The sequence below is a fragment of the Schistocerca cancellata genome, chromosome 3 (genome assembly GCF_023864275.1).
Source record: "Schistocerca cancellata isolate TAMUIC-IGC-003103 chromosome 3, iqSchCanc2.1, whole genome shotgun sequence".
Classification (NCBI taxonomy): domain Eukaryota; kingdom Metazoa; phylum Arthropoda; class Insecta; order Orthoptera; family Acrididae; genus Schistocerca; species Schistocerca cancellata.
This window is the reverse complement of record NC_064628.1, coordinates 321,272,585-321,296,938: the sequence shown is the minus strand read 5'-3', so window position 1 is coordinate 321,296,938 and position 24,354 is coordinate 321,272,585. Positions and strand designations below refer to the sequence as shown.

The 24,354-nt window shown below is 40.1% G+C and overlaps 1 protein-coding gene across 1 annotated transcript in view; it reads left to right on the top strand.

Moving 5' to 3' along the window:
• LOC126175015 (activating transcription factor of chaperone) overlaps positions 1-24,354 on the top strand; it is a 55,188-nt gene that overhangs the window by 9,074 nt on the left and 21,760 nt on the right. The window contains exon 2 of the mRNA XM_049921503.1: positions 6,790-7,140. Within this exon, the coding sequence (XP_049777460.1) occupies positions 6,900-7,140 (241 nt within the window). The 5' untranslated portion in view covers positions 6,790-6,899. The remainder of the gene's footprint in view (positions 1-6,789; positions 7,141-24,354) is intronic.

The window sequence follows — 24,354 nt, the reverse complement described above, 5'->3', positions numbered from 1 at the left end:
AAGCAGTATAGTGATAGTTTATTGTTGGATTAAGTTCCAACAATTTGCTTCTCTTTTGTTAATGTAGGTGTATACTCCGATTTGTTCCACACCGCCGCAGCTTCTTCCTCTTGTTCTATGAAACACTATGTATGAGTGCATGGGTTAAGATTACATCTGAGATTATACTGATAGTGTATGATTTGGCCCAAATGTCTTAATGTATGTGTAGTGTATGCCTATCTTTTAATGTAATATAAGAATGGTAAACAGTTAAATGTTGGGTGTCTGTATGTACCAGTTCATCAATCCATTTCACTGATCACTGTTAGCTCTGAGATGTAGACCATAGCAGCAGACCAAAGTTAATTTATTGTGGCTTGATTGAGGGAGACATAAAATATTTGGTTTTATTAAAATAAATGCCACTTACAATTCTCATCAGTGAGTTTAATAAAATATTTAATCTTGTAGTTATATTGAAGATTTTTACAATAAAAGTCTAAGAATAGGGCTGTGGCTACCTACGTGTTTCACGCAGCAGTGTTGTTAGTGCTTACTGTGAGATGTCATGGGAAAGAGAAGGGTGTGTCAGCTACTTGTTCTGTGCAGCCAGTGTGAGCGCATCAGACAATGATGTGTTTTGAAGCAGGCGACAAAGAAATATCACCACCTTCTCTTGTGTATGTACCACAACCTCAGAAATAACAACACATGCAGAAGAAATGATCAAATATTTTTGTCGACCTCGATTATAAATTTAATTGCTCTTTGTTTCTCTCACAGCAATTTAAAGTGTGCTATTATCTCCCAACATGACAACAGACTCGTAATTTGTAGTGTGTCCAGAAAGAAAATGTGAAATATTTGATAAAACAGTGTGTATTAATGTAATTACTGCTCATTTCACTTGCAGCAGTCTAAGCTGTTTTATGAGCTCCCAGTCTAACCACACATTCATAATTTGTGACATGTTCGGGAAAAACAAATGAAATATTTGTGACGACAAATATTATTAATTTAATGTTTTCGAGTCAAACTGTCGCATTTCAACGTAACTGCTTTCTCGTAATTAGTGATGTAATTACAGAAACAGACAAATATTTGTGGAAACATATTGCCAATAGAATTGCTGCTTATGGTCGGAATGAGAATTGTGAACAGAAAAATGCAAAAATTAAACTGAAAGAAATTTTATTCATGTGAACTGTAGATCAAAGCAGCAGCACACAAAAAACATAAAAATAGATCTGAATCATTTTGGTTATGCTTCTTCCACATGTGTTTGAACAAGAAGCTTTAAAAATGTCTTCCAATTCCTTGTGCTGCACAAGGACCATTTAATGGCAGCTATTATGCCCTCTGTGGTATGATTATGTGCTCCTGTCACTGCATTCTTAAAAGTCAATTTGTTGTTGACAATGAGGTGCTTAAAATCCTTATTTTTCAGGCACTTACTCGTTGAAAAAAAGTCAGAAATTATTGTTCTGTGTAGTGATTTCCAGCTCAGCAGCTTTTGACCACACGGCACAACACGAAAGGAACTTTGGTAAGATCCTCTGTGTATGCCTCCAAACACTCAGCAACCTTTCTGTGTGTTCCCCATCCCGAACTTTTTTTGCCAGACTGAGACTTGTCAATCTCAACCTTGTTCACCACCAAGCTTGTCATTCTGTCTCAGGCACATTTCAACACAAACATCCCCATAAATTGTCTCCAATCAACAACAGTTTGCTTAACCAACTCCAGTTAGTGGAATATAAACCTGGATCTGCACTTACACATAACACAAATATGTCAGCTGCAGAATTGTACTAATTTTTGTTTCCTGTAAACCAGGACTACTTCCAGATGGAACACTTCATAAAGTGGCTACTTCTGCTGCATATCCACACTACACCATTGATAGTAACTGTAGACTCTTTTTAGAGCTATTTTTCCACATTTCTTCCACAATGATACTATGAGGCATACACCACTGCATCATGTCGCCATGGAGCACCAAGTTACTGACCTCATTCCACTCCCAGCCATAATCAGAAGAGATACAGGAACAAAACAACAAAACTACAAATAAACCATGAAAAACAGTGAAAGAAAGAATGGTTTCAATTTTGGTGTAAGAAATACATTTCCTCTTTCTTTCATCTGTGATTGGGTATGTGGAAGTATCATCCAGTTGGCTGCATGAAATGGATGCATTACCAACTTATGAGCAGCAGCTAAAACACTGCCAAAACTGCCACTGGCCCTGATCTAGACTTCAGCAGATTTTCACAGAAAATATGTGCCATGATGGTGTAGAATTGTAGAATTTATTTCTAGCTGTTAATGAATGAGTTATGTATTTGAGTGCTCAGCGTCCTAATGTTAAATATGTCCAATCTGCAAAATGGTGAGCATGTCACTGAGGAAAAAGTCATTCACTGGATGCAAGCTGACTTTATTATTCCAGTATTACACATATCGGACATTGCCATCTCATATCTACAGAAAACAATATAAAAATACATAGCTATATATAAAATAAAAATGAGTTACAAAACCAAGATACTGGACACACAAAAAATATATTATGTCATTAGAACAAATATTCCTAGATATGAAAGTTGTATGTTGTAGTAGTAACAATCATAAAGAGACAGATAAAAGGTTGATGGTTGCCGTAATAATTTACAGATTTTCAACACCAGGTGGCGTCGATGTGGCGAGAGTGGTACTATATAATGCCAAACTGTAAGCTACATATAATTCACAAAAATGATCGAATATGATAACAGATGATAAGTAACGAGCAATATAATACAGGGTAACTGGAAAAGTACAATTCATAACCTATTCCAAATAGAATGTAACATCAACAAATACCAATGCGGGTATATTAATCAACAGGTGGAAAATAAAGACAATAATGCAATAATTATGTAAGTATTACTCGAGAACATTATGGGCACTGCAGCACTATCTGAGCAGTGCAAACCAGTGATGACATGCATATGTACAAAAGGTACAAAAGAGTCGATGAATATGAACAGGATATAGGAGCCTTATAATAGTAATTTTTTACCTGAAGTATATTAGAATATTATAATAAAAAAATTATTTTCATAAAAACATTATACAAAGAATATAGTAAGTGCCGCATTGCTGACCAGCATTGCAAACAAGAAATAGTCAGTACATACGTAGGAGATAATGAAAGAATCAAAACAATGTTTTAAAACAGATCCTTGCAAAAAGAATAAAATCACCATTAGGAATATTCCAATTATAAAGAATAAAAGCATTATGAAAAGAAGTAAAACAGATGCAAAAGGATTTGTTTCTAATTTTTTTTAAATACGTACAAAATAAAATAGGTTATTGTTCAATCACAGGATAGCACCCTAAAAAGAACTAAGAGCTTATTGTGGAAGTACACAATTAAATTGTAAAAATTGTGAAGAGAGGGGCTTGGGAGGTGGGCAAGGGGAGTGTCAGTTAACAGGCTAACACACTGAAAGGCAGTCACCGAATCGTATACATTATACATATACATTAGAAAACAAGGTGGGCGGGGGATGGGAGAAGTGGAAAAGGAGTAAAATAAAAACAAGGGCTGTGGGGTGTGTGTGTGTGTGTGTGTGTGTGTGTGTGTGTGTGTGTGTGTGTGTGTGTGTGTGTGTGTGTGTGTATATATACCTAAAAACAAAGATGATGTGACTTACCAGATGAAAGTGCTGGCAGGTCGACAGACACACAAACAAACACAAACATACACACAAAATTCAAGCTTTCGCAACAAACTGTTGCCTCATCAGGAAAGAGGGAAGGAGAGGGAAAGACGAAAGGATGTGGGTTTTAAGGGAGAGGGTAAGGAGTCATTCCAATCCCGGGAGCGGAAAGACTTACCTTAGGGGGTAAGGTCTGCTTGTGTCTGTGTATATGCGGATGGATATGTGTGTGTGTGTGTGCGCGAGTGTATACCTGTCCTTTTTTCCCCTTAAGGTAAGTCTTTCCGCTCCCGGGACTGGAATGACTCCTTACCCTCTCCCTTAAAACCCACATCCTTTCGTCTTTCCCTCTCCTTCACTCTTTCCTGACGAAGCAACCATTTGTTGCGAAAGCTTGAATTTTGTGTGTTTGTTTGTGTGTCTATCGACCTGCCAGCACTTTTGTTTGGTAAGTCTCATCGTCTTTCTTTTTAGGTATATTTTTCCCACGTGGAATGTTTCCCTCTATATATGATGTGACTTACCAAACGAAAGCGCTGGCACATCGATAGACACACAAACATACACACAAAATCGTCATCCTTCCGGCGGACAAGGGTTCCACGACTGTGGTACTTGATTGTCGGGAGTATGTGGCTGAGGGATTGTGTCAGCTTTCAGACAACACCACATACAAAGTTTTGCCAAGGTAATCCCATTCCTGATGTCCAGGCGGAGCTTCAAGGAATCCTCAGACCCTTAGGCCCCCTACAAAACCTTTCACCTGACTCCATCAACCTCCTGACCCCACCGACACCCCGCACCCCTACCTTCTACCTTCTTCCTAAAATTCACAAACCCAATCATCCCGGCCGCCCCATTGTAGCTGATTACCAAGCCCCCACAGAACGTATCTCTGCCTACGTAGATCAACACCTTCAACCCATTACATGCAGTCTCCCATCCTTCATCAAAGACACCAACCACTTTCTCGAATGCCTGGAATCCTTACCCAATCCGTTACCCCCGGAAACCATCCTCATAACCATTGATGCCACTTCCTTATACACAAATATCCCGCACATCCAGGGCCTCGCTGTGATGGAGCACTTCCTTTCACGCCGATCACCTGCCACCCTACCTAAAACCTCTTTCCTCATTACCTTAGCCAGCTTCATCCTGACCCACAACTTCTTCACTTTTGAAGGCCAGACATACCAACAATTAAAGGGAACAGCCATGGGTACCAGGATGGCCCCCTCTTACACCAACTTATTCATGGGTCGCTTAGAGGAAGCCTTCTTGGTTACCCAGGCCTGCCAACCCCAAGTTTGGTACAGATTTATTGATGACATTTTCATGATCTGGACTCACAGTGAAGAAGAACTCCAGAATTTCCTCACCAACCTCAACTCCTTTGGTTCCATCAGATTCACCTGGTCCTGCTCCAAATCCCATGCCACTTTCCTTGATGTTGACCTCCACCTGTCCAATGGCCAGCTTCACACGTCCGTCCACATCAAACCCACCAACAAGCAACAGTACCTCCATTATGACAGCTGCCACCCATTCCACATCAACCCTTCCCTACAGCCTAGGTCTTTGTGGCAAACGAATCTGCTCCAGTCCGGAATCCCTGAACCATTACACCAACAACCTGACAACAGCTTTCGCATCCCGCAACTACCCTCCCGACCTGGTACAGAAGCAAATAACCAGAGCCACTTCCTCATCCTCTCAAACACAGAACCTCCCACAGAAGAACCACAAAAGTGCCCCACTTGTGACAGGATACTTTCCGGGACTGGATCAGACTCTGAATGTGGCTCTCCAGCAGGGATACGACTTCCTCAAATCCTGCCCTGAAATGAGATCCATCCTTCATGAAATCCTCCCCACTCCACCAAGAGTGTCTTTCCACCGTCCACCTGTCCTTCGTAACCTCTTAGTTCATCCCTATGAAATCCCCAAACCACCTTCCCTACCCTCTGGCTCCTACCCTTGTAACCGCCCCCGGTGTAAAACCTGTCCCATGCACCCGCCCACCACCACCTACTCCAGTCCTGTAACCCGGAAGGTGTACACGATCAAAGTCAGAGCCATGTGTGAAAGCACCCACGTGATTTACCAACTGACCTGTCTACACTGTGACGCATTCTATGTGGGAATGACCAGCAACAAACTGTCCATTGGCATGAGTGGACTCAGGCAGACAGTGTTTGTTGGTAATGAGGATCACCCTGTGGCTAAACATGCCTTGGTGCACGGCCAGCACATCTTGGCGCAGTGTTACACCGTCCGGGTTGTCTGGATACTTCCCACTAAAACCAACCTATCTGAACTCCGGAGATGGGAACTTGCTCTTCAATATATCCTCTCTTCCCGTTATTCACCAGGCCTCAATCTCCGCTAATTTCAAGTTGCCGCAACTCATACCTCACCTGTCATTCAACAACATCTTTGCCTCTGCACTTCCGCCTCGACTGACATCTCTGCCCAAACTCTTTGCCTCTTTATATGTCTGCTTGTGTCTGTATATGTGTGGATGGATATATGTGTGTGTGTGTGTGTGTGTGTGTGTGCGCGCGCGAGTGTATACCCGTCCTTTTTTCCCACTAAGGTAAGTCTTTCCGCTCCCGGGATTGGAATGACTCCTTACCCTCTCCCTTAAAACCCAAATCCTTTAGTCTTTCCCTCTCCTTCCCTCTTTCCTGACGAAGCAACCGTTGGTTGGGAAAGCAGAATTTTGTGTGTAAGTTTGTGTTTGTTTGTGTGTCTATCGACGTGCCAGCGCTTTCGTTTGGTAAGTCACATCATCTTTGTTTTTAGATATACTTTTCCCACATCTAATGTTTCCCTCTATATATATATATAAGAGAGAAACATACAATGCTATGTATCCAACAAGTCACTAAAGATCTTAAAGAACCATTTGTGGTTCAAGTTGATTTGCTCGTTCAGGATGTTATGCAGACTATCAGCATTTTGCAGGCTACACATATTTTCCAAACTGGTCCCATACCTCCTTTGTGACTTCATGTTGCAGCTATGCTCCTAATATTAAAGTTAGCAAATAATTCAAATAGCAGAAAGTTATAGAAATGCCTTTTATTTACAGAGCCAATATGGCGTTTTATATTCAACCATCTGTCGTCCAATCGACAAAGGACGCATTTTACGGACCAAGCAGCGGATCAGGTGTAATTGCCCAATACATATCGCAAGAAAATGGAGAACACAATGTCATTGTACAGTCTCGATTGGGAGTTGAAGCAGGAGCCCCTGTGGAAGCAGGAGCCCTGTTCGCCATCGTATGTCACCCTTGATGGCAATGACGAGTGCTGGCTGCCCAATGATGATTTAGCAAATACACAAGAAGAGCCTTTCCATCAAAAACAACTTTCACGTAGGGAGGTTGCGGCTAAATTACTAGAAGACCTAGAAGATCTCACTGAGTGGATCAAGTGTGGTAAGTCATTTTTAACATCTTTAGACCAAGCATTTTGGCTAATTTTCAAATAAAATGTGACCAATAAAGTTCTAAAATGTATTACTTCTGCTAAAAAGACATAGTGAATGTTAGTTATTACAGGAAGCATTGACTTGTTTTTGGAACTCGTTCTTCAGTGTGTTTTTCTTCGTGAGATAAACTAGATTTCAGCTGTTAGGGCTTCCTGTGTGTGGAAAAACCACATTTGACTCACCCGAGTGAAAATAGCAGATAGTAAGTTTGTCTTCCTACTGCATCACAACCAAAGTACAGTTTTGAAATTAAAAAAAGACGTGCTAAGATATCTCTGTAATTTTATTTTTACATGAAAGCCTGTACCTAAACCTACGCATTGACGCCATTACAGTCTGATTCTTCCTTGTTTACGTTGTGTACTGAGTGTTTAAGATGCCTCCGATAATCATGAGTCCTGCCAACTGTGAAGTACGTGCTGTTACAAGATTTCTTAGTGCTAAAGGTCTAAAAGCGGCCAATATTCATCGAGAGATCTGTGCAGTTTACGGAAAAAACATTATGAGTGATGGAATGGTAAAGAAGTGGCTGAGAGCATTTAAAGGTGGCCGCACAAATGTTCATGATGAACAATGGAGTGGGCATCCTTCAGTCATTAATGAAAGTTTGGTGCTGGAAGTGGACAATAAGGTGAGAGAAAACAGACACTTTAACGATTTCCTCCTTGCGGGATGACTTTCCTAATGTTTCTTGTAGTGTTTTTTTGTATGGCATTGTGACCGAGCACTTGAATTACCAAAAACTGGAGCACATTGGGTACCGAAAATGTTGACGGATGTGCACAAAACCAAACATTTAGGCAATGCATTGACTTCCCTTGAGCGGTACCACGATGACGGTGATGATTTCTTAAGCCAAATTGTTATGGGCGATGGCCTACGTCACACTAGAATCAAAGCAACAGTCCATGGATGTTGAGCAGGGGCATTGTTTTGTTGCAAAACAATGCCCGTCCACATGTGGCAAATCAGACCAAAGATCTCATCACATCTTTTCGATGGGAAACTCTAGATCGTCCTCCGTACAGCCCCGATCTTGCGCCCAGTGACTACCATCTGTTCCTGCACTTGAAGAAACACTTGGGCGGTCAGCATCTTAAAGACGATGACGAAGTCAAAACAATGGTGATGCAGTGGTTAACAAGTCAGGTGGCAGACTTCTATGACGAGGGTATGCAAAAACTGGTACGACATTATGAGAAGTGCCTCAATATTGACAGAAATTATGTAGAAAAGTAGATTAAGGTTCAAGCTTTCATGTAAAAATAAAATTACTGAGATATCTTAGCACGTCATTTTTTAATTTCAAAATGGTACTTACTAAAAAACACGCCTCGTATGTACAATATGAGGTGGAGAATATATTTTGTTGTGTGCTAAATGGGTAAATAGCCTCACAATACCTACACTAATACCAGTGCTAAATCAATCTGAAATACACCACTACAGACACATGTAGCAGAATGACACTATTGGCTGGGAGTGCATTGTACATTGTGCCACCACATGCTTCTGTCGCTTTAAAAGTTGGAAATGGCATCTTTCCAGAAATAACAATATATGTCACTTGTGTTTTACTGGCGTCTCACTTTCTATGCCTCACCAGATTCTATGTGGTAATTATCTTTTCATGTTGCTGCAAATGTGCTTCTGATTATTTTCAGAAATGTTGGTTCCAAAGGGAAATTTGAAATGGAGATTTTAGTGATTTGCTAACATTTTGCATATTCAGGTACAGGGCTTTTTTGTGATTTGGAGTGAAAATATTTTGTAAAAGCAAGACAGTGGACTGTGCCTACTTGTCAGTTTACATCTTCTTCCAGTTAATTAGTTTTTTGATGTTGTTTAAAATCAATGAATTGGAAATTGTTTGATTTATCAATTCTCTCTCTTCACCAGTTACACTATTGATTGATTGTCTTACAATTCAAGCATTATGGTATTTTGTTTCATTATAGTGTGGCTGGTAAAAACAAAAACACTTTGTTCATTTCAAAACATGGTGCTTTTCATTTGTTCTAGAAATGTGGAACTTGTTCTGGTTTTAATTTTATAACAGGTTAGAATACTGGATATATCAGTAATAAACCACCAAACTACCTGTACATAAAACAATGACTTTTGTTTTGAAGAGTCCTCATGAAATTTTTTGTATATTTAACAATACCTGAATATTTAAATTACAAATTGTGTTACTGATACAGTTGACATACTATTTCTCTATATTTACAATAAATTTCAACACGTCTTATTGCAAAACTTTTGTCAGTTACATGTTACCTAGATCATGCAGGCCCATTACAGATATTGTCTTCATTTGAAAATGTAGTTCTGTTTCTTCCTTCTGCTATGTAATGTCAGCTTCCGAGCCCTCCATGGTACTACACACACGGTATGTTTAAATCATTTCGTTATGAATTCACTTGTAGTAGTATTCTGTACTATAAGGACTTACCATCACTTGCATCTTTTTTATGTGGTGGGGAAGCTCTCATTGCATTTCTCTTGCATGTACCACACAATATAAATCTCAGATTCGTAACACCTTTTCTTCTCAGGTACTCTGAAATTTTTTTCATTTGGACTTGGAATTTGTTAATGTATTTGTTAACTGACTCTAGCTGTAGATGATTCTTTCTTAGACACGGTTATTTGGGGCTTCTGCTACATGAAACATAATGAACGTGAAGTTTGTATGAAGCGTTTGTAAACTGCAGACTCGTAGACTTCAGCAAACTCGTGGGCTTAAGCAAAGTCTTAGCTGTATCAAAAGCTACAATTTACTATCCTACATTGAAAGTGAGTAGACTGATTTTTTGCAGTTATGATTGATAGTCACAAAATAGAAACACTAATGAACTAGTGATTATGGACATAAATTTGAAATCAATGGCTAATGACCCTTCATCTGCAAATGTAGGACAGCCCTATGTTTCTTTAGTGACAAATTTGGAGACAAGCTTTGTTTCAAGTGCATGTGGTAAATTTCAGAGTATTTGATTATATTGCTATCCCTTGGTCTAAGATTGTTTCTGGCTGATTCTTCAACTAGTCAGTTAACGGGGGCCAGTGATAAACTTGCAGTTGATTATTTCACTCCGTGTGCTTGTTGGACAATCTGTTTCATACGTACAGAAGCTGCCTTGTTGTGTGTTATACCGTATTTACTCGAATCTAAGCCGCACTTTTTTTCCGGTTTTTGTAATCCAAAAAACCGCCTGTGGCTTAGAATTGAGTGCAAAGCAAGCGGAAGTTCAGAAAAATGTTGGTAGGTGCCGCCACAACTAACTTCTGCCGTCAAATGTAGCACTACACAGGCATGCCTTGTAGGCACAACGATAAATACGGGTGCCAAAACCTCTGCGTCAGTAAATAAATTAAAAAAAAAAAAGATGAAAGACTAGCTTTTTTATCTCCGCCCCAAATTTCGACCACTGCATTTTCATACATTATCCAACGAAGCAAATACAAATTCCGTATTGTTCATCTTCGAATGTAGCACAATTTAAATGTACTACTAAAATCCGACTGGCAAGACTGTTTGGGATGTTTGTCAATATGGCCAACTCTACGTTCTGAATTTTTTCCTACCTGTGAGAATAGATGGTTGCTAATAGAAAACTGATGAAGTGTGAATCACATGCAGTATTCTCTTCACCATAAGAATAATACGAATATAAACATTTTGCCATGTATTCTTTCGTGTTTGCTGCTATCTCATTTAAATCCTGTCTGCCTAATAAACTACGAAACTTGAGTGAGACAATAGCAAACGCGGAAGAATATACGTATCGTGTCATGTTTATATTAGTATTATTCTTATGCCTAATAGTGATACAGTCAGAAATGAAGCACGACAACTGACTAGATTTTTAAGTCTAAGATGACTCTAATTTCTGTGCAGAATTTGATGTACTAAAGAAGCGGGCGCAAAGATTTTCAAACGGAGAAAAATTTTCGCCTAACTCTCGTTCAGAACATGTTGTACCATACGCAGTCTATTATTTGGTTCTTGTTGATCATTAACAAAGAAAGCAGCAGTGTAAGTAACAACAAATAGCAGTCTCTTGTCATTGTTTCGCTAATGAGACGATTTCTCTCTTTTTTTTTAATTGTAAGCGGCGGTAGCGTGCACAAAAGCAAGCCATGCCGCGAGCGGCGAGAGGCCGTAAACATGCACTATCAGAATGCGACAAACAATGCATGACACTGTACAGTAATGCATTTTCAGCTTAGAGTGACTGACGTAAACACCGATAACAAAGAAAACGGCACTTATCAGATCAAAGCAAAAAAAGCAATCGATTCAAACCAGACGAAGCACGTGAAAAAGGAAGGGTACCCGTATAAATACGGACGGAGAGCCTGACGCATAGCAATGACTACCTGGTAAAGCTTAACTGCTAAGCTTACGACTCGAACCAAACTACTGTAGCTGTATCGTCATTCATTTGACCTAAATTGTGTCTCATATTACAATGGACCAACTTTGTTTCGATTTGGAGGTGCGGCCTAAAACTTTTCTCTCCCCTTGAATTTCGAGTCTCATTTTTCAGGTGCGGCTTAGATTCGAGTAAATACAGTAACTTACACCGAACAGTGGACCAAAACCACATCTGCTCATGAAGTTATATTTTTCTCTTACTTCCTTCAATTTTGTATAAAAATTGGAAAGTCTTGTTTTTGCAATAATTTTATACATGTTTATATTTCTGCAACAACTGACACAACTCACCTGATGTCTGTAAATAATTCTGCGGAGGGGGCATTGACATCTGAAGTAACGTTCAACCTCATCCCTCATGTGTTCAATCAGGTTCAGATCTGGGGCCTTATTCTATATCGTTCATACCGATCGGTGCAGTAGGTTAGTCTCGGTAGTTACGTCATTTCGGTTCTTTATCCGAATTTACCATGAGAAAAAGATTTACCATGGAGGTTACAATGAGAAAAAGATTGAATAATCAACGAAAGGATAACGTTCTACGAGTCGGGGCGTGGAATGTCAGAAGCTTGAACATGGTAGGGAAACTAGAAAATCTGAAAAGGGAAATGCAAAGGCTCAATCTAGATATAGTAGGGGGTCAGTGAAGTGAAGTGGAAAGAAGACAAGGATTTCTGGTCAGATGAGTATCGGGTAATATCAACAGCAGCAGAAAATGGTATAACAGGTGTAGGATTCGTTATGAATAGGAAGGTAGGGCAGAGGGTGTGTTACTGTGAACAGTTCAGTGACCGGGTTGTTCTAATCAGAATCGACAGCAGACCAACACTGACAACGATAGTTCAGGTATACATGCCGACGTCGCAAGCTGAAGATGAACAGATAGAGAAAGTGTATGAGGATATTGAAAGGGTAATGCAGTATGTAAAGGGGGACGAAAATCTAATAGTCATGGGTGACTGGAATGCAGTTGTAGGGGAAGGAGTAGAAGAAAAGGTTACAGGAGAATATGGGCTTGGGACAAGGAATGAAAGAGGAGAAAGACTAATTGAGTTATATAACAAGTTTCAGCTAGTAATAGCGAATGCCCTGTTCAAGAATCACAAGAGGAGGAGGTATTCTTGGAAAAGGTCGGGAGATACGGGAAGATTTCAATTAGATTACATCATGGTCAGGCAGAGATTCCAAAATCAGATACTGGATTGTAAGGCGTACCCAGGAGCAGATATAGACTCAGATCACAATATAGTAGTGATGAAGAGTAGGCTGAAGTTCAAGACATTAGTCAGGAAGAATCAATACGCAAAGAAGTGGGATACGGAAGTACTAAGGAATGATGAGATACGTTTGAAGTTCTCTAACAGCAATAAGGAATAGCGCAGTAGGCAGTACAGTTGAAGAGGAATGGACATCTCTAAAAAGGGCCATCACAGAAGTTGGGAAGGAAAACATAGGTACAAGGAAGGTAGATGCGAAGAAACCATGGGTAACAGAAGAAATACTTCAGTTGATTGATGAAAGGAGGAAGTACAAACATGTTCCGGGAAAATCAGGAGTACAGAAATACAAGTCGCTGAGGAATGAAATAAATAGGAAGTGCAGGGAAGCTAAGACGAAATGGCTGCAGGAAAAATGTGAAGACATCAAAAAAGATATGGTTGTCGGAAGGACAGACTCAGCATACAGGAAAGTAAAAACAACCTTTGGTGACATTAAAAGCAACGGTGGTAACATTAAGAGTGCAACGGGAATTCCACTGTTAAATGCAGAGGAGAGAGCAGATAGGTGGAAAGAATACATTGAAAGCCTCTATGAGGGTGAAGATTTGTCTGATGTGATAGAAGAAGAAACAGGAGTCGATTTAGAAGAGATAGGGGATCCAGTATTAGAATCGGAATTTAAAATAGCTTTGGAGGACTTACGGTCAAATAAGGCAGCAGGGATAGATAACATTCCATCAGAATTTCTAAAATCATTGGGGGAAGTGGCAACAAAACGACTATTCACATTGGTGTTTAGAATATACCATCTGACTTTCGGAAAACCATCATCCACACAATTCCGAAGACGGCAAGAGCTGACAAGTGCGAGAATTATCGCACAATCAGCTTAAGAGCTCATGCATCGAAGCTGCTTACAAGAATAATATACAGAAGAATGGAAAAGAAAATTGAGAATGTGCTAGGTGACGATCAGTTTGGCTTTAGGAAAAGTAAAGGGACGAGAGAGGCAATTCTGACATTACGGCTAATAATGGAAGCAAGGCTAAAGAAAAATCAAGACACTTTCATAGGATTTGTCGACCTGGAAAAAGCGTTCGACAATATAAAATGGTGCAAGCTGTTAGAGATTCTGAAAAAAGTAGGGGTAAGCTATAGGGAGAGACGGGTCATATACAATATGTACAACAACCAAGAGGGAATAATAAGAGTGGACGATAAAGAACGAAGTGCTCGTATTAAGAAGGGTGTAAGACAAGGCTCTAGCCCCTACTCTTCAATCTGTACACCGAGGAAGCAATGATGGAAATAAAAGAAAGGTTCAGGAGTGGAATTAAAATACAAGGTGAAAGGATATCAATGATACGATTCGCTGATGACATTGCTATCCTGAGCGAAAGTGAAGAAGATTTAAATGATCTGCTGAACGGAATGAACAGTCTAATGAGTACACAGTATGGTTGAGAGTAAATCAGAGAAAGACGAAGGTAATGAGAAGTAGTAGAAATGAGAACAGTGAGAAACTAAACATCAGGATTGATGGTCACGAAGTCATTGAAGTTGAGGAATTCTGCTACCTAGGCAGTAAAATAACCAATGACGGACAGAGCAAGGAGGACATCAAAAGCAGACTCGCTGTGGCAAAAAAAGTATTTCTGGCCAAGAGAAGTTTAATAATATCAAATACCGGCCTTAATTTGAGGAGGAAATTTCTGAGGATGTATGTCTGGAGTACAGCATTGTATGGTAGTGAAACATGGACTGTGGGAAAACCGGAACAGAAGAGAATCGAAGCATTTGAGATGTGGTGCTATAGACGAATGTTCAAAATTAGGTGGACTGATAAGATAAGGAATGAGGAGGTTCTACGCAGAATCGGAGAGGAAAGGAATATGTGGAAAACACTGATACGGAGAAGGGACAGGATGATAGGACATCTGCTAAGACATGAGGGAATGACTTCCATGGTACTAGAGGGAGCTGTAGAGGGCAAAAACTGTAGAGGAAGACTGAGATTGGAATACGTCAAGCAAATAATTGAGGACGTAGGTTGCAAGTGCTACTCTGAGATGAAGAGGTTAGCACAGGAAAGGAATTCGTGGCTGGCCGCATCAAACCCGTCAGTAGACTGATGACAAAAAAAAAAAAAAAAAAATCCGAATTTCCTATTCAATAAGCTTCTGAGACCTGTTACCAAACAGTCCTCCCGCCGATTTTTCGACAACTGTACCGAGAGGTTTTGGATTTCGGTGTGGCCCTGTCATTCGGTTTGCTGTGCTTTATTTACCCCTATAATTTGTTATTTTAAACATATTGAGTGGTTTTAGCTTTGGGTTTAGTGATTGTGTTACTAAAGAATCACCAGAGGACGTGTCTTGTTGGAAAGTGAGTTCATAATAGACTATTTTCATTTGTTAGAAATGAGGTTAGGTTGTTACTATGAATGATTACAACATCCAGAAAAGAAAAACGTTTTCAGTCAATATTCTCTAAAAATACCTGTTATTTTTATGCAATTAAAGAGTTTAAAAATCATTGAATATCAAGACATTGGCTCTGCTTACGTATATTACATGAGTGTTAGCTGAAATTACTAGTGACTTCATGTACTCTTTTCCACAAATGGTTTATGGTTTACTTATTAATTATTGAAACACATTTAAAACTTTCAAGTAACTATGCAAAGGAATTATATGAAGTCTGATGGAGGAAACCTTCCTAAATTTCATGCATTTATGGCTTACACCCGCAACATTCAGCAACGAAGTCCACATGTGTGTCTCTCTAATGGAATTACACAAAAAAGTGCCGACAGCATGCAAGTTGTAGTAGAGTAGTTGGTAAGGTGACAAACTGCCGTGGCGAAGAGCGTAGGTTCGGATACCGCTGGATGCGAAAATATTTTTTTTCCTCTTCCTGTTTGCAACATATTCTGAGACTTAATTAATCGTCAAGGTTATGCATTTTTCTGAAATATTCGTTGTAATTTACATGTAAGAGCACACTTTCTCAGTAACGAGTATCTCCGATTTTGTGACTTCCATATGTTAAAGAAATGAAAGTTGAAATTACTGTGCAGGAAACAACTGACAGTGACATGTATACTACTTCTTGTCACAAATAATTCACCATTTTTTTCAGAATACATAGCGATTTCCAAGAGTGTGGTCAGACAGGAATCTAAGAGGACAATGTAAATGACTGCAAATGAAACTAGCAGCAATCATCTTTATACTCCCTTGTCATAAGTATTTATTTGCGATCGAATCCTTAACAACAGTAGACAGAGACGAAAGGTTCCTGCCACAATATTTTCAGCCTATACCACCATATATGAAACATTTTGATTCATAAGATGCATGTTATGAAGTAAAACGAACTTCTATATCTGCACTCGCCACACACTCTCAAAAAGGCGATTTTTTAAATTTTGTCCTAATGAACCAAATTGTTGATGTATCATATAGGGAAGTAGTCTACTTCATCATTTGGATCTCTAGGAGCGAGCTGCAACCACATTCTATGCATCTTCTTATTCTTTGACACTCTTCTAGACAATTTTTCGGTTTCGTGAAGATGTGTTCTTCCTATGCAACTAATTGAGGGCAGTTCATTCTCATACACATTTCACTTCATTTATTTGTTGAGCGTCGTCACGAATAAAGGATGCAAAAAGCAGTGGTAATAAACAAACTGCCTTCAATAAGTTGCATAGACGGAACATACCTCCATGAATTTTGAAGCAACTAAGGAACTATGGAAAATAAAAAAATGACGATTTTTCGGGTGTTTCTATAGATGTATTTGGACAATGTAGTACTACACTCAATTCCTAACTCATATTCCAAAACGTAAAATCCAAAACAAGATGTCGATGTGAATGAGAATAAAAGAACATAATGTGACATTTAAGACAGTTTCCAGAACTGAGTCAACATTCTATCGTTATCATGCTTTCATAGAAGTGCGGGGTCAGCTAAATTGGAACAGTATTACATACTAAAACCACACTTTTTGGTACTGTGAAGAATGGCATGCCTGTGTCGGCTGCTAGCCGCTTAAGAGTTCGTGCCGCTTTGGCGCTGCAGTGTGCATGCGCGGATCTGAGGCAGATTGCTTTTCATTCATTAGTGCAAGGAGAACTGACAACAGCATTTCAGTTTGCTAGGACCATTTGGAATCTCTTTCGAAATGCTTAACGAATAGTTATACTTGAAAAAAGAGACAGCATTGGTCGTATATTTTTTTCTATTGCAAAATCGATTTTCTGTCACTGAGTGACCATCTTCAGTGCTATATTGTATAACAAATTGGGATGCACTGTTGTCACTAAGCTTACGGCAATCACATAGACTGAGTGTTGGAGCTCTGTTTTGAAAAAAAGTCCTTAGGTGCGCTTGCGTACCGAAACGATCAGCAAAGTGGCCGGAAGATACAGAATATGGCCCCTAGCAAGTAGAGGGGGGGAGGAGGTGTAGGCAGCCATTGTGTTCCTCAAACAACACCATCACACTCCTGGCCTTGTGACATAGCACACATTATCTTGTTGAAAAATGCCACTGCCATCGGGAAACGTGGTCGTCAAGAAGAAGTGTACGTGTTCTCAACTGATGTACGATGCTCCTTAGACGTCATGGTGACTTGTACAAGCTCCACTAGACCAGTGGATGCTCACGTGAATGTTCCCCAGAGCATAATAGAGCTGCTGCTAGCTTTCCTTCATCCCATAGTACAGGTGTTAAGGAGCTGTTCGCCTGGAAGACAATCGATTCGCGCCCTCCCATCGGCACGATGAAGAAGGTATCAGGAGTCAGCAGGCCATGCAACATTTTGCTACTGTGCCAACAACCATTGCCAATGGCCACTTGATCATTTCAGTCATAGTCACTTATGTCATGGGGACATGCATGGTTTGTTGGCTGTGGAGATACTTCGTTACAAGTTTTTGGTGCATTGTGTGTTCAGACACAATCGTACTCTGCTGATCATTAGTCTGATAATTCCCCCACAGTTTGCCATCTATCCTTTTTTACCAGTCTGCCCAGCCTAGGATGCTTGATGTCTGTAAAGAGGGTGGCCACCGGGTCGCATGACATCTGGTCGTGGTTTCACCATGGTTTCATCACGTGTTGAAGATACCAAAGCACTCCTCGAACACCCAACAAATCGTGTTGTTTCCGAAATGCTGGTCCCTAGCCTCCGGGCCATCACAATCTGCCCATAGTCAAACTCAGACAGGTGGCGTGCCTTCCTTATTCTACACGTGGACAGCACATTCACAGATACTACAGGCACCATGCTTGTGTTTGACAAGCTATCATTCCTTGCCAGGTGATGCTGTTATTGCGTGGATGGGTTTATATCGATAGTGGGTCAGTGGTCATAATGTTCTGGCTGATCAGTGCACTTCCTCCAAAAGTCACAATATGGTGCTGCATGATGGAGTGTAGTCAGTAACACTGCTAGTCATTTCCTTTGCTGTTCCACTTACAAATAGAGCGAGGGCGAAACGACTGTTTATATGCCTCTGTACAAGCCCTAATCTTCCTGGTTTCATCTTACTTCTGATGCGAAATGTGTGTTGGCAGAAGTAGAATCGTTCTGCAATCAGCCTCAATGTAGCTGAACTAAGTTGTTTGAGGAGTTCCAAAATGTGATTTTTCTAGTTTAAGTTCTCATCAATATGAACACACAAGAATTTTTAAGTTTCCACTCTGTTACATTTTCCTCTCCATTGTTACACTTATCATTCGTGTAGTACCCCTACATTGTCTCTATTTGAAATTGATGGTGAGACCGTTTGTAGAAAGCCAGTCAGTGATACTTCTAAGACCTTTGTTTACCATTTCCTTTGTTTCTCTGTGTGTGCTTGAATTGATTACAACACTAGTGTCAATGCCAGAAAGAACTAATTCTTCCTGTTGTATATTAGACAGAAGGTCATTTACATATCTGGGGAGCAGTTGTGGACCTAAGATTGAACCTTGAGGAACCCCATATGTGATTTTACTTCAGTCAAAATTATGTCCACAGACTGTGTTGGTAGAATTAGTAAGTACAACTTTCTGCATTCTTTTGGTTAAATATGAATTATCCATTGGTTGACCATACCAACAGTCCCATAAAATAGCAATTTATTTAGGCGAATACTGTGATTCATGCATTCAAATGCATTAGATAGGTCGCAGTCACAGAAAATACCAGTTGTCACTACTTTTATTATTTAATGCTTGTAAAATGTGGCGAGTGAACATGGAAATGGCATTCTCAGTAGAACAACCCTTCTGAATCTCGAATTGTGATTTGCCGAGAATATTAATTGTTGCTCAGGTAAGATACTGTTCTAGAATACATCACCTTCTCAAAAATCTTGGAAAATGATGTCAGCAGGGAAACAGCTCAGTAGGTATTGATAACTCTTATCACCTTTCTTAAAGAGGGGTTTAACAACAGCATATATTAGTCTATATGGCAAAATGCCTGAGTTGGTGATGCATTACACATTTCAGATAAGACTGGGCGTTTTATATGGGATCAGATCTCGGGCTTATGGTATGGGAACAGATCAGTGGTACTGTATTGGAAACACCATCAAAACTAGACGAGCTCTTATTTTTGGGAGAACATATAATTCTCTTAATTTCAGAAGGGGAAGTTGGTGATGCATCTACTATATTTAAGACTTTATTATTAAATACCTTTGACTTGTCATTTATAGCCCTTCCACACAGTTCAGTAGTGATGGTATCCTGTTTTGCGGCTTATTGTCCTGTCTCTCATTTCACTACATTCCATATAGCCTTAAGTCTATTGTCAGAATTACCAATTTCAGACATTATGTACATGTTCCTTGGTTTTTTAATTAACTTTAAAGTAATGTTTATTGTAGCCAACAGCTACTGCAGGATACGTACTTGTTCTCATCAAAAAGATACATTTTCCTTTTCCTTTCGCAAGATACTTTAATCCAAAAGTCAGCTGCACCCTACTGTGACCTACAGCTGGATGAAGTTCTTCCCCTCCTCTTTCATGTGACAAGTCAAATGTACTCCGTACTGTTAGATCAAATATAGATGAAGTTGAAAAGGAGTTCCCCTTTCGCCCATTGCTTGTTGCCTTTATCCAGTTCCCAAGAATATCTCCCTCCCCCCCCCCCTCCCCCCTCAACATATCTATTTCAAATTGCTTGTGATCTAATTCAGCATGAAGAGCACAAAAATTTTCCTCCTGCTCAGATACATCTATATCTACATATATACTCTGCAGTCCACCGTACGACACATGGTGCTGGTTTTCCGGTGGCATTATTAGTCATTGCGTTTCCTGTTCCACTCTCAAATGGAGTGAGGGGAAAAGACTCTATATGTCTCCGTATAGCCCTAATTTCTCGTATCTTACCCTTGTGGCCCTTACGCGCATCATGTGGTGGAGGCAGTAGAATTATAGTGCTGTCAGTTTCAAATGCTGGTTCTGTAAATTTTCTCAATAGTGTTGTTCGAAAAGAATGTTGCCTTCCCTCAAGGGATTCCAATTTGAGTTCCCATAGCATGTCAATAACACTTGAGATTTCAAAGCTACCAGTAACAAATCTATTTGGTCACCTCTGAATTGTTTTGATGTCTTCCTTAATCTGACCTCGTATAGATCCCAAACACTTGAGCAATACTCGAGAATAAGTCGCACTAGTGTCCTATATGCGGTCTCCCTTGCAGATGAACCACACTTTCCCCGAACTCACTCAATAAACCAAAGACAACCATTTGCCTTCCCTACTACAATCCTGCTATACTCATTCCATTTCATATTGCTTTGCAACGTTAGAACCAGATATTTAATCAAAGTGATTGTGTCAAGAAGCACATTGCTAATACTGTACTCAGACATTATGGGTTTGTTTTTCATACTCGTCCAATTTAACTTACATTTTCCTGCATTTAGAGCTAGCTGCCATTCATTACACCAACTAGAAATGTTGTTTAAGTGATCTTGTATCCTCTCACAATCACCCAATGGTGACACCTTCCCATAAACAGCAGCATCATAAGCAAACAGCCAGTGGCTGCTACATACACATAGTGACTTATCTTGCTGCTGCCTCCACCATCACCCTTCCCTCCACAGACAGAGGCAATGGACTGTAATCATAGTGTTGTGTAGAGCAGCATTTTTTTTTTATCTGTGAAAGTTTATGCCTAGAAGAAATTAACCAGTTTTTAAAGTTTCTCCTCCTCTTCCTCCACCACCACCACCACCACCACCACCACTACTATCTTGTATGGCAGGATCTGCTTGGAACAAAAGCCTCCTCATATTGTCTGGGCTTCTCACCACTTTCACTACTCCAGCCCAGTGTTCTCCTCTCGTCTGAGTACTTTCTTCCACTTATTTTAACTGCTTAACCCCTGGCCTTCCCCTTGGTCTCTTTCCCTCCATCTTTATCTTGTGCATCTTCCTGGGCGTCCTCTCTTATCTATTTTCTGCACATGCACATACAATTAAAATGCCTGTTTACTCTGTCTTCTCTTCCAGGATTTCCTCATTTGGTTCTCTCATAACACATCTTTCCTGTGTTTGTTAACACCTATCCAACCTCTCAAATCCTCAATTTCATTTGTTTGCACCTTACTTTTTCTCTTCCTTTTATGAACCACATTTTTGGATCAGTCAACAGAATTGGCATATTGTATATTTGATGTATCACTGTCTTACTTTTTTGAGCTGCTTCTTTTTCACCCCCAGTGCAGTAATTTAAATACCAGCACTCAGAGTGTATGTCTTTCTGGTGCACATACTGCTCAATTTGTGAACACCCAATACTGTCTTGTTGCTAGTTTATGTGAGTTCTTTGTGATGCATCACAAAATGTCTTCCTGTTTGCTCTGTGTAATGTTTCTTACAATTATCAATTGTAATATTGTAAACATCAGAACTGGTACTTATTATTTATGGTTTTAATGTCATGTCAGAGACAGAAATCTAAGTTCCACCATTTTTATTTTTATTTCTATTTTTTTATTTATTATTTATTTATTTATTTATTTATTTATTTTTTAGTGCAGCCTTTTAGCCATTCTCAAGGTGAGTCACTTGGAAGATTTTTAATGCACTTTACACTGGGGAGAAATTTTGCATGCATCGAAGGTTTTACTATTGGTAACAAGAGTATCAGCCATAGATAAAACTTTATGCATCTAAGAATAAAACAAAGCAAGTGCAGAGTCAGCAAATCCACAGTTATTGCAGAGTATTTGGTTCTTTTTTGTGGATCATATATTTTGTAGTGCCAAACACTGAAGACCTAGACCAATTTTTCCTTTGACAGCTGGGAACTTTATCTCAGTTGAGCAGGTTGTCTGCTAATAGTGGGATATTCCATCTGCTGGGAAAACATCAGGAAACACACATTATTAAATTCTCTGTGGTTTTAAATCCAGTTTTAATTAAAAAAAAAACCAGGTTGGAATATCAACTGTTATGGAAAGGATGTATTCCTACTCATCATGAAAGTGACACATTGAGTTACAGACAGGCACAATGAAAACACTATTAGAGATTAAGCTTTCAGATGAAGCCTGCATCAGAAAAGACAAACATATGCAAATTCACCCAACCAAGCACATCTCCCATACACCTGACTGCTACCTTTGGGTGCCCAGGCTAGACTGAAATTGAAAACTTTTCAAAAAGGAGCAACAGACTGTAGCGGAAGGGGAATCCTGTAATCTCCTCCCAATTCGTGTCCCCATCCTGGACTTCTCAACCGTCTCTGCCAGTTGCTGGAATGACCTGAGAGCCCAGATGACAGGCATCATTTGTTCCAACATGCGCCACAGTCTGCAGCTGGTTGCACCATGTTCCCTCAGTAGATGCTCCTTCAACATGTTGAGGCCCCCAAGCATACACAATGAACACCCCTGGTGTCCTTTCCTTTCCATTGCTGCTATTTCCCTACAATCATTCGCTGTGTGTTTCAGTTGCTGATGATTAATAGACCTCTACTGTTTTGTGTTTGCCTCCTCCTGACACCAAAACAGAATTCCCCAAAACAGGTAAAGTAAGTGACACTGGCTCAGTTTGAGTGAAAGACACCACCTCAGACTTGTTGGTTAGGGGGATGTGGTGAGTCCTCCCTGGTCCCTGTCCATCCTCTACAGCCCACCATGACATAACACTTGCAGTCAAGTGGATGAGTAATGACAGATCCTGAACATTCTGCATTAGTATGTTCTGCAGAAATAACTAGCGTTTGAACCATGTCAGTGTGCAACATCGATACCGCAGCGCAATACCACCTACCGGTAAATTCTGCGTGTGGCTCTTATTGTCACTAAAAAATGAAGGTAATGGATCAGTGTGACTTGAGCAGACATGCAGAATGCCTCACATATGTATGCACAAACTGTACTGTGAAATCAGTGAGTTTGAAAGAGGGCGCATTATTGGCATGAGAGAATGTGATGCATCCATCCAGGAAACTACTGCTCATGTGGGACACTGTGTTTCGGCATTGCAAAGGTTGTGTGCTGAATGAGATATGACAGGTCGCACAACCCATACCATCCCATGAGATGATTGACACCTCATCCAAATGGCATTACAGGACATATCTCCAGCATTCTCGGTTATGGTGCAATAGTGGAGCATTGTAACACACAGTACATTATCGGGGTGACACCCTGTTGCTGTTTATTATGGCATGGGTTACATGTGCGTTGTCCACTTCTCTGTCTATCTTTAATGAATGTGAATGACATCACTAGGGACAGGAATGCCATAAGAGAGTGTTTTCGGATGAACCCGGGTTCTGTTTGTTTGAAAATTTTGTTGCAGTGGCAGCATTCACACAAGAGATACGGCACCAACTCAAGACGTTTTGGTGTTGGGTGCTATTGGGTAAAACCACAATTGGTGTGTGTCCAGGGCACAGTGACTAGTGTGACCTATGTGAATGACATCCTGTGACCAGTAACCATATCCCTTCTGCACAACACCCCGGACAGCATTTTTTCAGAAAGACAGTGCACGAGCACATGTTGCTGCAGGAACACATGCCTTCTTTGTATCATAGGGTGTCAGCCTTTTGCATGTCATCCTTTCGCCCTGACCTGCCAGATCATCAGATTTGTCTGCTAAAAAATCTGTGGGGTATGGTGAAACAATGTGTGCAGCACTGTGACCCAGTGCCAATCTCCATAGATGAACTTTGGAACTAGGTAAATGCAGCATGGGTGGCTGTACCGCAGGACACCATTCGCACTTTGTGTGTTAATGCCATCACAAATTAAACAAGTTACCACGGCCCATGGCGGACCCTGTGCCTACTAGGTAACAGGTCACATGCTGAACCGAGGTGACTGAGATGCTAATCATTTCTGCAGAACATACTAATCTGTATGTCCTGTGAGTATGAATGTCCTATCTCTAGTCATTCCAGTTTTTCTGAACATGTTTTTTCTGATCATGAGTGTACTTCAGGTACCTTTGGTACAGGTATCAC